This window comes from Tachysurus vachellii, chromosome 13 (genome assembly GCF_030014155.1).
Source record: "Tachysurus vachellii isolate PV-2020 chromosome 13, HZAU_Pvac_v1, whole genome shotgun sequence".
In the NCBI taxonomy this organism is placed as follows: Eukaryota; Metazoa; Chordata; class Actinopteri; order Siluriformes; family Bagridae; genus Tachysurus; species Tachysurus vachellii.
The window spans coordinates 6,779,593-6,794,894 of NC_083472.1; the positions used below are offsets into that span (position 1 = coordinate 6,779,593).

The following is a 15,302-nucleotide window of genomic DNA, read 5'->3' on the forward strand; positions in this document are numbered from 1 at the left end:
AAATCAGAAACATTTAACTTTGTGTCTTTCTATGTACAAGTAATGTTTATCCTTTAGCCCATAGTTAGTGGTCAGTTACTGATCAGAGGATTGGTGCTGGCTAGATATTTTTTATTCTTTTCCCAGCAATGATATTGAAGTGTCTTCACTGCTTCATTCAATACACCAATGTCATTTACCATGGCCAATATGTGCAGGTATAACATAGGTATACCAAATAAACTGGCAATTAATGGTACATGCCCAATTAAACCTGGGAATACTAGTCCTTTCAGTACCTTGACACAATTCACATGTAAAATCCATGATCCACTACCATAAGTGAGCAGGAATAGGCAATAAATGGGTCTGTGGACATGTATTGTCAGTGTACAATGCTGTACTAATTTATATGACTGATATAAATTAAAGAACTGATCAAAATTTTGTAACTTTTATTTCTTATTGGTCTAGAAGTGAGTATGCGTCCTGATGTTCTCTCTTTGTCAAAATATAGGTTGTTAGCCAGCTGGAAAAAGCTGTCGCAGGGCAGCAGGCAACTCTCACTGTGTCCTGCCGAGCTGAGGCAGGTTGGACATCACTGGGACAGCATTTGAGGGAGGTTATGGACTTCAAATTGAATCCAGAGCCCATACTCCCCAAAATGGAAGGTGTCACAGAGTTCACAGAATACGTTTCTGAGACTGTAGATGTCCCATCCCCATTTGATTTGCTTGAGCCACCCACATCTGGAGGATTCCTTAAGCTATCCAAGCCTTGCTGTTACATCTTCCCTGGTGGTAGAGGTGACTCTGCTCTGTTTGCAGTCAATGGCTTCAATATTCTGATTGACGGTGGCTCTGAGAGAAGGTCATGCTTCTGGAAGCTAGTGAGACACTTGGATCGTATTGATTCCATTCTTCTCACCCACATTGGTGCTGACAACCTCCCTGGTATAAATGGACTGCTTCAACGGAAGATAGCAGAGCAAGAGGAAGAGCAATCACAAGGCTCAACTACCTATAGTGACTGGATGAAGAACCTCATCTCACCAGAGCTTGGAGTTGTGTTTTTCAATGTACCAGAGAAGTTGCGTACATCTGAATCAAACTTAAAAGTCAAGAGAAGTATTGAAGAGGCATCTCTAACATTGCAGTACCTTGACAAGCTTGGAATGACACCTGAACCTCTCTTCAGAGTAGTTAGTAATACAATTGAACCTATCACTCTTTTTCACAAGATGGGTGTGGGCAGGTTAGAAATGTTTGTCCTAAATCCTGTGAAAGACAGTAAGGAAATGCAGTTTCTTATGCAGAAATGGGCTGGTAACAGCAAAGCAAAAACGGGGATTGTTCTGCCCAATGGAAAGGAAGGAGAAATATCTGTGCCATACTTAACATCCATTACAGCTCTTGTGGTATGGCTTCCTGCCAGCCCAACAGAGAAGATTGTTAGAGTTCTGTTCCCTGGCAATGCTCCACAGAACAAAATTCTTGAGGGGCTTGAAAAGCTAAAACATCTGGACTTTTTGCGATATCCAGTGGCTACACAAAAGGACATTGCTTCAGGGGTCTCACCCTCTGTTATAAAACAGCCCAAATTAAAGCAAAGGGCTGAAAGCAAAGAAAGTCTTAAGTCATCTCCCAAAACACACACACCTACCAAGATTGTAAAGAAGGAAGCTGAAGAAGAAGACACATCTATTGTTGAGACAAAGACTGAAACTGTCAAGGAGATCAAAACTGAGAAGAAAGAGGAGAAAAAACACACCAGACCATTAAAACCAAAGACCGAGGTAACAGAAAAGAAAAAGTTATTAAAGGAGAAATCGATTAAAAAATACACCAAAGAAAGAGCAACAAAAATGGATGAGAAAAAGGACAAGGAAAAGAAAGAAATCAAGAAAGATAAACATGAGCTAAAAAAAGATGACTCTGTGAAAAAAGATGAGAAAAAAATGAAGAGCAAAGACGTTTCAAAACCAGAACTGAGGAAAATAACCAAACCTGATCTAAAACCCTTCACACCAGAAGTCAGAAAGACTCTTCACAAGGCAAAAACTCAAGGGAAACCCAAAACAATTAAGAGCAAGACTACTAAGGTAGAGCCTATTGCAGAACCAGTTTCCAAGGAAGCTGAGTCTAAAACTCAAGAGAGTGAGGCTGAGGTTAAATCTGTTCCCTCAACTCCAGAAGATCTGACAAAAGACTTTGAGGAGCTCAGAGAAAATGGCATTCATATAGATCACGACCATGCACCTGAAAAAGAATTGGTAGAAGAAGAACATGGACCAATTGCTGACACTACTGCTGAGACAGAGGAGGTCATTGATTCTCAGACTGCAAGAGAACTGCAGGAACCCTGCACTCAAGATAAGGATGAAGCACTAGCAACAACAGTGATCAAAGGAGAACCCGAGAAATCTGCAGATGAGTGCCAGGTAGAAGAGGGTGATAAATTTGAAGATGAAGGGACTGCTATAGAGGATGAAGAGGAGGAAGAGGAAGAAGTGTTGACAACTGAGAAGAAGACAGTAGAAGAGGAAGAAGATATGGGATTAGGGGATGAAGAAGATGAAGCGATGGTAAAGGATGCTAAAGATATGGAGGGATTTGACAGAAAACATGAAGTTGAGGAAATGGAAAAACACAAAAGCAGGGAAGAGCTTACAGAAATATCAAAGACGGAAATTGAGGAAGAGCAAATTGAAGATGAATATGTCATTGAAAAAGCAGAGCTGGAAGAAGCAGAAGATTTGGATGCCATTGCAGATGAAGAAATCAAAGATGTTGTTGATGAAAAAGTTATAAAGGAATGGGAGTACAAAGCAGCGGAGGATACTCATGCAGCCAAAGAGGAAGACATTGCATCTGCAGTTCAAGGAGCTGCTGCAGCAGAGAGTTTATCCTATATTCAAGATGAGACTATACCTGGTTACTCAGAAACTGAGCAGACAATCTCGGACGAAGAGATCCACGAGGAAGCAGAGGATAGAATACACCACCTTCAATATGAGGTCAGCACATATGATGTCTCAGTACCAGATAAACCAGGGTCATTTGATGCAATCCATGGCATGAAGGAGATGCAAGCATTGGGTGATGAAACGGCTAAATCATTTATGTGTGTCCAAGAACCTGCTATTTCTCTGTACACCAGCATAATTGCTGCTCCACTGGCAGAGGAGGAACATGTTTCTTCGGCAACATCCATCACTGAGTATGAAAAAGTGTCCTCTTTGCCCACCTCTGTTACTGAGGATCATTCGGTGACATCTGTCACAGCACCTCAGACTGAAGACACTGGAAAAAGCTCACTAGATTTGGACACAGTAAACATTGTACCTCCAATAACACAAACAGAGGCTACTCAAGGAAAAGACTACTTATACTCTGCTGGAACCATCTCTCCAACATCCTCCCTGGAGGAAGACAAATGCTTCAAATCACCTCCATCAGAGGAATGTCCACCACTTCCCCTTGAGGGGAAAACAGAAGAACTCGATACTATTGTTCACCACGATGAAGATGAGGAGGATGAGTATGAAGATCAAACACCAAACGTGGACATTTCTCTTGGAAAACTACAAGAAGGATATGCTGTTTCCCAACAACTGGAAGAGAAATCCAAAGAAAGTGACAAGCCCAAGAGCCCTGAGCCTGTTGCTTTGGAGTCCACACTAGACAAAAAAACACTGTCCTCTCCTGAACCAGGTGAAAGAACAGTTTCACCAATTAGAGACGACATCATTTCTAAACCAGTAGTTTCAGATTTAGGTCTTTTTCCAGAGACTGAAGATCGATGCTTCAGTCCAGATGACAGCACTGTGAAAATGGCCTCTCCTACTCAATCTGGACCACCTAGTGCCACTCACTCCCCTCTTCGTCTCTCACCAGTGGAAGATAAAGTCAAGGTGTTCCCTGAACCGTTGCAGCAAGAACAGGAAAAACTAGGTTTCCCCTTAGAGCTTAAAACTGATAAAAGTGAAAAACAAAGAATACATACTGACGAGGCAGATGAATACAAATCAGAGAAATCAGACACCTTTGCAGTAACTGATAAAAAAGAATTACAGAATCAGGAACAGAAGGAACAGTCTTTGGTGAAAGAGGAGGATGAATCTAAGGACACAAAGTTGTCCACCACTGTAACAGCTCCACAGACAGCAAAGGAGGAGATTTCTTCACTGAAAATGGAAGATTTAGCAGCAGATCGTGATGTAATCAAAGGAGACGCAAAGGCAAGTGGAGATGGTGAGGATAAATATCACGCCTTTTTCCAAGATAAAACCGCAGAAGAAGGAGAAAGTGTGTCTCTTGATATTCGTAATCAAATGATTGAAACACTTAAAGATGAGAAAAAAGAAAAAGAAAAGGAGCTTTATGAAGATGAAAAAGAAAAGGAGGAGAAACAAGAAGATTATAAGCAAATATCTCTCCCAGAAATAGAAAAAGACACAGATGTATCAGTATTAGAATCAAAAGAAAAACAGATAGAACAGCAGCAATCTATAATATCAGGATCAGAGAAAATAGGTCTGCTTCCTAAAGAGGATGAGGTGTCTCACAAAGTGTGTGACAAGACAGTAAGCGACACTAAACAAGATAAAGAATCTAAAGATAAAGCTAAGCATGATATGGAACTTCAGTCTCAAGTTATAGAGTCAAAACCAGAAATGTCTGACTTCCCTATCAAACTGGAAAGTGAAACGAAAGAGACGGATGTGATCAATGAACAAGCTAAAGACTTACAAGTATTATCACATACACCAGTTGAAAAATTGGATGAATCTTTTCCACAAGATGAAAATAAGGAGCAAACTAATGGTGTATTGATAGCATCAGAAAAAATGGATAAATTAGATGAGATAAAGGACAAAAAATTAGAAGGTACTGAAACTGTACTACTGCAATCCACTTTAAAAGATGTTGAACTATGTAAAGAAACAGAGAAAGCATCAAAGACGCAACATTTAACTTTGGAAACAGCAGACATAACCTCTAAAGGAGGTGTGGATGAGAGTCATTCCCAGACTCCCATCGAGTCATCATTTCTAGAAGACAAAACAAAACTGGAAGAAGAATGCAAAGAAAAGACCAAGGAAGACTTGAGCTCTGAAATACAGCATCCAGACTCATTGAAACATGTTTCTCCAATAACAGATAAACATGTAGTGGAGACTGAGACAATTATAGGAGTAAAAGATACAATAGTAGTATCAAAACAAGTTCAAGAATCTAAAGAAGACCAAGTAGAACAAATACGTACTCTGGATGATACACAGTTTTCACACAAAAGTAAGGAGGACGCTACAGAGAAACCTGTGGATGAGAAAATGGAAGCTAAAGATGAACATATAACAGACAGACAGCCTGAAGACTTCCAGGTACCCTTAGAGGAAAAACCCTTAGTGGTGAAAGAGGACCAACTGTCTAAACATAAGGAGGAATTAGGGACGCAGCTTAAATCTGACATAACATGCAAACATGAAGAATCCTCAGAGAAACACGAAGAGGAATCACAAACTATAGCAAATCTTAGTTCAGAACAGACAGTAATACTTCCCAAAGCAGACAAATCAGATCAATCTAAAGATGAAAAACTAAGCGTATCTGAAGCAGCAACTGATAAAGATAAGACCAAGGAAGATATTACACTAACAGAATCAGTCACAAGAAAAGATGATGTTTCCCCAAAAGCTGATCACGAGCCCAAGGATAAAGGTACAGAAGATTCCAAGTCCAAAGCTTTTGAACTTATTTCTGAGAAAAATGATTTATCAGACAAAGAAGATCAGTACTCTAAAGAAAAACAAGAGATTCAAATAGAAGAAGTTCATATACCAACGCCCACTTCAGAAAGAACCTGTGTAACTGACAAAGATCAAGACAAAGATCAAGAAACTAAAGAGATACACACAGAAGACAGCAAAACAAAAACTTGTGAATCATCTTCTCAAAGGACAGTCTCTCCAAAACCTGAATTGGAATCCAAAGAAAGTCCCATCACATCATTATCTGAGAACATTTCTTTATATGGATCAGATAAAATAATGGATTCAAAACATGATTTACCAATTAGAGAAGAAATAACCTGCAAACCAGATAGCTCCAAACCTGTGATCCCAGCACCACTTTATCAAGAGCCCGAGAAATCAACTGTAGAAGGAGCCAAACGAATTTCTGTGTCAAGCTCAGAGACAGAAGATTTGGAAGATCAGACAGATCTTATATACAGAGCACAACAGTACAGAGATGACCAACACCTGTCAATGTTTGAAACGGAGACCTTCATGTCAGTTTCAGAGAAAACAGACATTGGTGCTAAGCTGAATTTAGAGTATAAAGAAAAGTGTCTTGAAGACATTAAAACTGGAGCTTTATTTTTAGCAATGGAAACTACAGAGAGTAGCATAAAAACATTAGGTTCTGAATTTCCAACCAAGTACTCAGATAATGAAGAAAGTACTGAAGAAGATGAAGGCGATGCTGTCTGCATGGGGGGTGCAGGTTCAAGACCATTGTCAGTAGAACCACGGGTCTTAGAGGAAAAAAAGGAATGTTTTACCGAACAAATCCCATCTACAGCAGACACAATAAAAGATGAATTGGCAACAAAGATAGATGACAAAAATGTATTAAAGGATTTAAATAAGATTTCACCAGAGTTAGAAAAAGAGAGCAAGGAGCCCAAGACCACATCTATTTTGATATCTCCTTCAGAACATACTATGGCATCAACACTCATACAATCCACTCCTGCGTCCAGTGAGGCAAGTGTTGAGGAGTTCGAAAAACCTGAAACACTGGCTTACTCAACAGACATTTGTAAACCTGAGAAGGAAGTGCAGAGAGAGATGGAAAGAGAGCGAGAGATTGTCTCTCCAGTATTAGAAACATCCTTGTCATGTTTTAACAAAGTGGACAGTCTTGAAAAGACTGCTGATGATAAGATAAAAACAGAAAAAGAGAAAATGGATGACAGCAGCACCTACCAACCAGAAAAATTGAGCTATGAAGCTTCTAAATATGAGCCATATGAAAAACCAGTCTCAGAGGATCTTGAGAAGGATAAAGAGGACAAAGACAAATTTACTAAAACGAACCTTGACATAAATGTAGGTGACACTAGAAGGGCTAGCCAGGCATCTCTGCAGGGAGCTGCATGCCAAATAGATGAACAAAGTGATGAGGAACCAGTATCATTCAGCAAGGTTGACTATGATATGTCTTTCTCAGAGATGAAGACTAGTGTCCTTACTGGACCTAGTACCTGCTTTGAGCAAGATAATAAGGTGAGTTACCAAGAAGAAGAAGATGTGGACAAGAGTTCTGACAGCAAAACCACCCCTGTAGCTGCATCAAGTTCTTTTTCTTCCAGAGAAGTTCAAGACAAATCAGAGAAATTAGAAAGAGAAGAGAAAGAGAAAGAGAAGAAACCTGCCAAAGAGGACACAAGTTCTTGCTGTAGAGTAGAAGAAAAAGACCCTTGCTCTGAATTGTCATCAACATTACCTTGTCCCTCGGCCTATAGTCTGCCACAACCTGAAAAGTTAGACACTTGCTTAGAAAAGGATGTAAAGATAGAAGACACAATGGCTATGACAACACTTCAAGCTGAGACTCATGTAGATGTTATGACTTTCAAACCTGGGCAGGTTTCAGAAGTTCAGACAAGTGTAGAGTCCACAATACAGTCAACCTCGTATCAGACTGAGAACATACCAGAGAGTCAGATAAATGCAGATAAGATGGACATAAAGACAGCAAAGCAAATGGATGAAGATTCATCAGACAGCAAACAAGACCAAATTTCTTCTAGTATATATACACCACCAGAGAACACTATGCTCTCTGGTCAGTCAGCTACTGTTGGTGTAAGCAGCCATGTTTCTGATTCATCTCCTGACGAGCAACACGCCAATGTCCTTGCATCAGAGTGCACAAGTATTGCAAGTTCTCTGACCAGCAAAACACAGCTGGCGAGTGGTGAGACAGAAACATATCCAGTCAAAAGTGAACAATTTCTTGCAGAAAAAGTAGAAGATACAGAAGAGGAAGTTGAAGAAGATGAGGCCAGTGATTTGGGTATGGAAAAAGGTGCCAGAGAGATGTCTGAGAAAGAATCCAAAGCTTCTTATGATGCGGTGGATTCTAAATCAAGTTTTGAAGAATACTCTTTAAATAAAAACCAGAAGGAGGATGTTGTATCAGTAGCTTCAATAGATCCTTTACAGGGAAAGACAGCTGAATCACTCGTTAAAATTTTGGGGGAGACAGTTACAACAGCTCTCACACATGAAGTAGGAATCACAGACATTGAGCAGTCAAAGGAAAAGGAGAGCAGTGTTTCACATCCTGATCTAAGCAAGGCTAGTGAGCCTAAGCAAGAATGTGAGTTAGAGAAGACCTCTGATAAAAAAATCGAGGGAGCAGGTGCTCAAACTGTTATGTTAGAAACAACTCAGTCTTCGTCCTCTTCATCCTACAGTTATTCCTCTTCAACTTCTGCTTCATATTCTACAGGACTACACTTTGGTGAGGGACTTTCAGAGACCCCTATTACTATCCCCAGTGCTCATTTGAGGACTGATGCTGATAGTCTATCATACGAGTACTCTTCATTCAAAGAAGAGGAATCGCTTGCAATAGATTCATCCTATTTAAGCTCTGGTGTACAGTCAAGAGATGAAGCCATGGACGTTTCTGAAAAGCTCATATCCGCAACAGCTGAGTCTGTATCCAGTCTTGCAAGGTTTTCTCCACTCAGTCCATTAGAGGAGACTAAGTCTTTCCTTCAAGACCAGGTATCATCAGCAGAGGAAAAGTCAGAGGAAGAATTAGCAAGTATTAGATCAGACAAAGATAAGCCTTCTGACCAAAAAGATGTGTTAGCAAGTGACCCGCAGTGCTCAAAAGCACTGCAGCAGCTTGAAGTAGTTTCTGCTTCACCAGCCATGTTTGATATTGCTCCACTAAAGAAAGCTGATTCATCAGGAAAATACTCCCACGAAGAATCCTCTGACATTGAACATGAAGAAGGGACTTTACCGTGTAGAATTGAATGTGACCGAGCATCCCATGAGCAGAAAGGCATCACAGAGCCTGGAAAACATGCTGATGTCACCTCAATCATGCACTCTGCTCAGTCTAATTTGGAGACACAATCACCACATTTGTCCGTAGAACAGTCATCCAATGGGCCAACGGAAGTTTGCACCGACTCCCATGTAGATTCAAGTAAAGTAAGTGAAGTTGACACCATGTGCCTACCAGAGCCAAAGCAGGCAGAGGTGGAAAAAAAGAAAGAAGAGAAGAAAGATCATGTAAAGGATCATGACTTAGCTTGCGCTCCAAAGGAATCAGAAGATCAAGCAGATCAGCAGAAGGAGAAAAAAGAAGATTTGAAAGTAGAGGAGACAGTCCCAGGAAAAGAGAAGATGGGTGTGGAGAAAGAGAGAAAAGAAGATGAGCAGAGTAAGATGGAATTTAAAGATAAATCTCAAGAAAATAAAGAGAGTGAAATGGGTGATTTCATGAAAGAAGTAAAAGATGAGTGCAAAGAGAAAGAACAGTTGGAAAAGGTCAAAGAAGACGTTGACTGCAAGGCTGAGGAGAGAAAGCAACCAGTGAAGGTAGACTTACCAGAAAAAGATACTAAGAAAACAGATGGAGATGAGTCAATTAAAAAAAGCACCTCAGTCTCTGAGATGACTCAGGAGTCTACTTCATGTTCAACTACTATGCCTGACAGTACAGAGGATATGTCTAAACATCAGCAAGATGAGAAAGAAAAGAAAGAAAAGCTGGAATATGACATAAAAGAGCAGAAAGATCTAATTGTATCTCATTCAAGTGAACAACATTCTAAGCTGTCTAAAGAATTAAAGGAAGATTATACCCGACCTTCTGAACTCAGCATGGATGCCAGCTCCTCGTACTCACCTTCACTATACAAACATCACAAAGGAGAACTTTCACCATCATTCATTAATCCAAGCCCACATCACTTATCAAGTGAGGAGGAAGAAGAGGAAGTAAAAAGCGATTGCTCGAAGGAAGATGATTTTGACGATGAACGTGAACAACATTCTGTTAAAAGGAGATCACACAAACAACAGCGCCATCATTCTCATAGTCACCATGGAGACAGCAAGGAAGCAATCCATGCTCCTGCTAGTGGTGTGGCAAGTGGACATGGAGTATCACTTGCAGGAGAAGAAACCCCTCCAACCTCTCTGAGTGAGTCTCTTCCTTCTCAGTCTGACTCAGATGTACCACCCGAGACAGAGGAGTGTCCATCCATCACAGCCGAAGGAAACCTTGACTCCGATGAGGATGCAGAGCATTTACCAGTGGACAAGATGTCAGCTACTAGTGGAAGTGGAGGTGGTCTCCACTCATCGTCTCCAAGAACCCATGATCCTCCACCTGCCCCAATGAAAGACCCTGTCCCACAACCCCCCAAACCCGATGTGTGCATGGTAGACCCAGAAGCTGTTTTAAATGGGCAAAGCCACACAGAGAAACCTATGAAGAAAGATCTTAAAACCAACAAAGGGTTGAGGAAAACTCTAGGGAAGCAAAAGTCTTCATCTCCTGCACGTAAAGGTGATGGAAGGAGCAGGAGGTCCACAACACCCGTAAAACAAGCATCCAAGGACTCCTCGCCTCATGCCTCTTCTATAAAAAGGTTAGATTCTGAGAAGACTCTTCGTGTGTCTCGAATGTCTGAGACACAGGGTTCTAAGGGAGACAACTATCCAGGAAAAGGGCTCGTCAATGGTGTAAAGAGCAATACAGGTATGCAAATCAGCAAGTTCTTTAAAATAATCAGAATTTGTGCTAGATGTAATTTGTTTTATGATTTGCCCTTTAGGTTCGAACCAGAAGTCCACCTCTGGAGCTACCCCTGGAACACCTTTCTATGTTGATCTTGCCTACATTCCAAATCACTGCAGTGCTAAAAATGTAGATCAAGAATTTTTCAAACGAGTGCGTGCTGCTTACTATGTAGTGAGTGGAAATGATCCAGGCAGTGGGGAACCAAGTCGTGGAGTGCTGGATGCACTGCTTGAAGGCAAAGCACAGTGGGGAACCAATCTGCAGGTACATAACTAAAATGAAACTCCTAAATGATATTAAATTAAAATAATGAACCAATCAATAACTTATTTGCCCTCATATTAGGTGACGCTGATCCCTACCCATGACACGGAGGTGACTCGTGACTGGTACCAGCAGACTCACAAGAAGCAACAAGATCTGAACATAATGGTCTTGGCCAGTAGCAGCACAGTCGTTATGCAAGATGAGTCTTTCCCTGCCTGCAAAATAGAATTTTAGGCATGCTTTACATTTAGGGACACACAATTTCCTCATTATTAATTAAGACTAATTAGGACAGTGTATTCCTTACCATCCACAGCATTACATCCTACTTACTGCCATTTATAGTTTGTATCTTAGCCTGCAACAGAAGCAGATCCTTGTGCTCCAAGGCCTTACTAATAAGGTTTGGTTTAGAATCCTGATTTATGTTCTGTGCTCTTTCATTGGGTTTGAAAACCTAGGCAAATACTGTGAGGTTAACGTTTGTCATGGCAAACATCTTCAGTTTGTTGTATATTCAGTTTATTCCCATATTCCCAATTATAATCTTTTACAGACATGCTAACACTCAGATGCCCTAAATACGAATTTAAAGCACAAATTGGCCTTTGCAGTTTATTACTATGAAACATCAACCCACTTGTTTCTTCATTATCAAAGTTAACATGCTTTGTTACACATTTATTGTAACATTAATCTGGAATGAATATAGGATCCCGTAGAAGATATTTGTCAGCAGAAATCAAATCGTTTCAGACAACAAAACTAAGAAAAGGTCTGAGTAAGGTTTTAAAGAAGTGTATATACAGTACAGTAGAGCTTTCAGTATCAAAGACTTAAATCGTGCTATGCTAAAAAGCCACATACTCCATACATACCAGCAAAAACAAGCTAGCAGCCAGCCAATAAACAAGCAAACAAAAATGTCAACCATTTGCAAGTGCCAAATTAAAATTCTATAGTACCACAGCTATTTGTGAACAGGGGGTTGTAGATGTATTATGTACATGACTTTATGGCTTGGCACTGTAGATGAGCAGCGGCTTTGTGGTATTTGGCTGACTCATATATACCTGTTACGGGTGATGTAAAAAAAAAAAAGGGAAAGACATAAAAAAAATAAATCTGTTAAGAATTTAAATCAGTTAACAGTGTAAAAGGGTTATACATTGGTTTAATGCATGATGCTTGTGCAGCTTAGGTTTCTTTTAAGAAGGTGCAGTGTTTAAGGGTTTTGCTTTTATAATCAGCAATTTGTGTATTCCACAAATGTACATAAGAATTATACATTATTGCCAATTTCATCATTTTCATGAGCTCAGAAATGTTTTTCAGTTCAGCAGTAGCTTCAGCACAATGTTCTGATTCTGATCATCCTTTTAAGGCAAAGGTTACATATTAACATTGGTTTAAATAGAGGTGGCAGTGATTTATGTAGCAGTACATGTGACTGTGTAAATGATGGCTTGTATAAAAGAAGTGAGCACTGTTTCACGTATACACTATTGAAATGGAGAGCATGGGCCCCTGTTGTGTGCCTTCTGCTGTAACCATTTAGACAAAATAAGGGTTTACAGAATAATGCAGAAACACTTTAAATCACATGGAAAATGAACAGTACTTTGAAGCGTTAGCCAGATTTTGATGAGGAGGAATTACAAGTCCTTAGTAGCCTTATTACCAGATGTACAGTGACACATTATGGACTATTATAAAGTATATCCCAATCAATGCAAAATTATAAATATTTCATTATTTTGCACAGAGAAAGATTGCAACATTTTTAATGTGAAAAAGCCATTATAACAAAGGAGTATGGGTAGATAGAATGCATGTAAATATTACTTAAATAACCTTGGGATTATTAGCTTATTTTAAATTAAATATAAATATTTGAGGACGGGGCACTTCTAATATTTACTGAAACTTGAATATAACATAGTTGATTGAATCTAGTATGGCATCTTAAAATGTATGATCATGTATAATCATGTGGGTCTGTTATATGGTTTTAAAGGCCAGTCTGTGTATATACATTCAGTGAGTGAGCTGGAAGTCATGAATTGAGTTCAAATAATATAAAAACCCTCGAGCAGCATAACTAATTTAAATTAATTTAATTTTACTTATATTTATCTGACAGCTTGAGTATTACCTTTGTATTTAGTGTTTTGCTGGGGTGATAACCATGTTTATTTTTTTAAAAACACTATAGATATGTCTCTTCATCTCTATGTTAATGTAGACATTAAAGTAAATGCTTATAGAGTCTTAATTTTTGAATTTGTAAAAAAAAAAAAAAAAAAAGCCAACATTTTAATTATATTTATTATTGTGGTATTTACTATATGCAGAACAGACTGAGATTAGGTCAGGGGCTGTGTATGAAAGATATAAATCTTAATTCCTGTAAGAAATTTTTTGCAGTTTTGTTATAAGATTCTACATCCCTTTTTTTTTTGTGGAACATTTTATTGCCAGTGTCTTCATTCAAATGAAGCCAAGCAAACATTACAGCACCTGGGATCTCAAAATGAAGAATTAAATTCATGTCTTAATTGTTTATTTCAGACATTTATAATAATTAATAATTCAGTATTATAGACTGCAGATGACACTGTATTTTGTTTTAATTGGTTAATGTTTGTATGGGAATTTATTTGGATTTTTTTTCTATAAGGTCCAAAGCAATGAAATTACCTCTGGTCCTGTTGACCTCATAAATGACATGAGCCTATATGACTGAAACTGCTCTCTAATCCCAACATAAACGTATAACTATACACCAATGACAAGATGTATTTTTGATAGGTGAACTATACGAATGGGATTCTGTACTGTATGCTTATAGATATGGATATGTTTTAATATTTGGCCTTAGGAACAAGTACTGTCTGATCTCCTTGATTATGTATGATTGCTGTGCACAGACCACTGTGCAGTGTACTGTATGCACTAACTTCATATTATTGAATGTATAAGTTGCTTTGCTGGATGTTGCTAGCAAATATGCATATGGTACAGTGACCTTTGAGTGAAATGGTGACAAGACTGTGATAAGTTAATATGTAAAACCATAACTGCAGACTCATTCAGATATTACTGAGTAACGATGCATTGTTCTCTCAGTACCTGAAGACTGAAAATCGTACAAACTACAGGTTTTCTCCTCCTGAATGACTTGAATTGTACACGACAAAATCTAAAGGGAAGAACCTCTCTGCTTACGTACACTTGCAGACACCAATCAAAATAGCAATTGGCTACAAACATTCTCTTGTGGGACATTTTCATTTTGGAGCATTTTATCATGAGTGGAATTTTACTTTGCAAAAAGCAAGAACAAACTTCAGATATAAGGTACCTATTTTGTTTCAGGTCCATACTCTAGAGTCCATTCTCCGAAATGAATAGCTTTGTCTGCCCTTACATCATGCCAACGCATCGATTTCTGCATGTGATTTATTAGTTATAATCCTGAATGTACTTCTTTAATAACTAAAACAAGAACACTATTTTAAAAGGTATATTTGAACAAGCTAATTGTCTTAATAGTACTGAAATATGCATATTATCGGGCTTTGCTTCTGTTTGCCCTAAGATGTTGTTGAGAAGATGCTGTGATAGTTCCTGTTTTTTGCTGCTGTATGTGTCTTAATTCTGTTCCTCTTTAGTGCAATATAACAAATGAGCTCTTTCAATTCCAAACACACTTAGATTTCTGCTTACTGTAAAACGGAACCATCCTAGTCATCATGAATAATAATAATAATAAACTAAAATTCTGAGAAAGTGTTGTCTTTGTTTCACTCAGAATTGTTGATCATTTAGAATCTAGATAGTACATGCTGCCTAAACACACACACACCTACAGCGAGTCCATTCACAGTCCCTTCCCCATGAATCATGAAGTTCCTAATGATGATGATCATCATGATGAAGGTCCTTCCAACTAGATTGGATGCGTTTCTTTGTCAATTAGCATTTTCTGCAGACATTTAAATTTATTCTGCCGCTACCATCATGAGTTACATCATCAATAAATAGTAATGATCCTGTTCAAGAAGCACCCATGCAAGCTCAAGCCATGGCACTACATCCACTGATGAGCTTGTATGTTTTGGATCATTAGCAGATCTCATCTTTCTCCACACTTTGAACTTTCCGTCACTTTGGTAGAGGTTAATCTTGATTCCCGAACTTTTGTGCCTC

At 38.9% G+C, this 15,302-nt stretch overlaps 1 protein-coding gene across 2 annotated transcripts in view; it reads left to right on the forward strand.

Annotated features, from left to right (window-relative positions):
• The window catches only part of map1ab (microtubule-associated protein 1Ab), a 33,770-nt gene extending 18,918 nt beyond the window's left edge, over nt 1-14,852 (forward strand). For both annotated transcript variants that reach the window (XM_060885165.1, XM_060885166.1), the window contains 3 exons: nt 497-10,781; nt 10,858-11,087; nt 11,169-14,852. In XM_060885165.1, the coding sequence (XP_060741148.1) occupies nt 497-10,781; nt 10,858-11,087; nt 11,169-11,324 (10,671 nt within the window). In that variant the 3' untranslated portion in view covers nt 11,325-14,852. The remainder of the gene's footprint in view (nt 1-496; nt 10,782-10,857; nt 11,088-11,168) is intronic.
• Nucleotides 14,853-15,302: the final 450 nt, after the last annotated feature.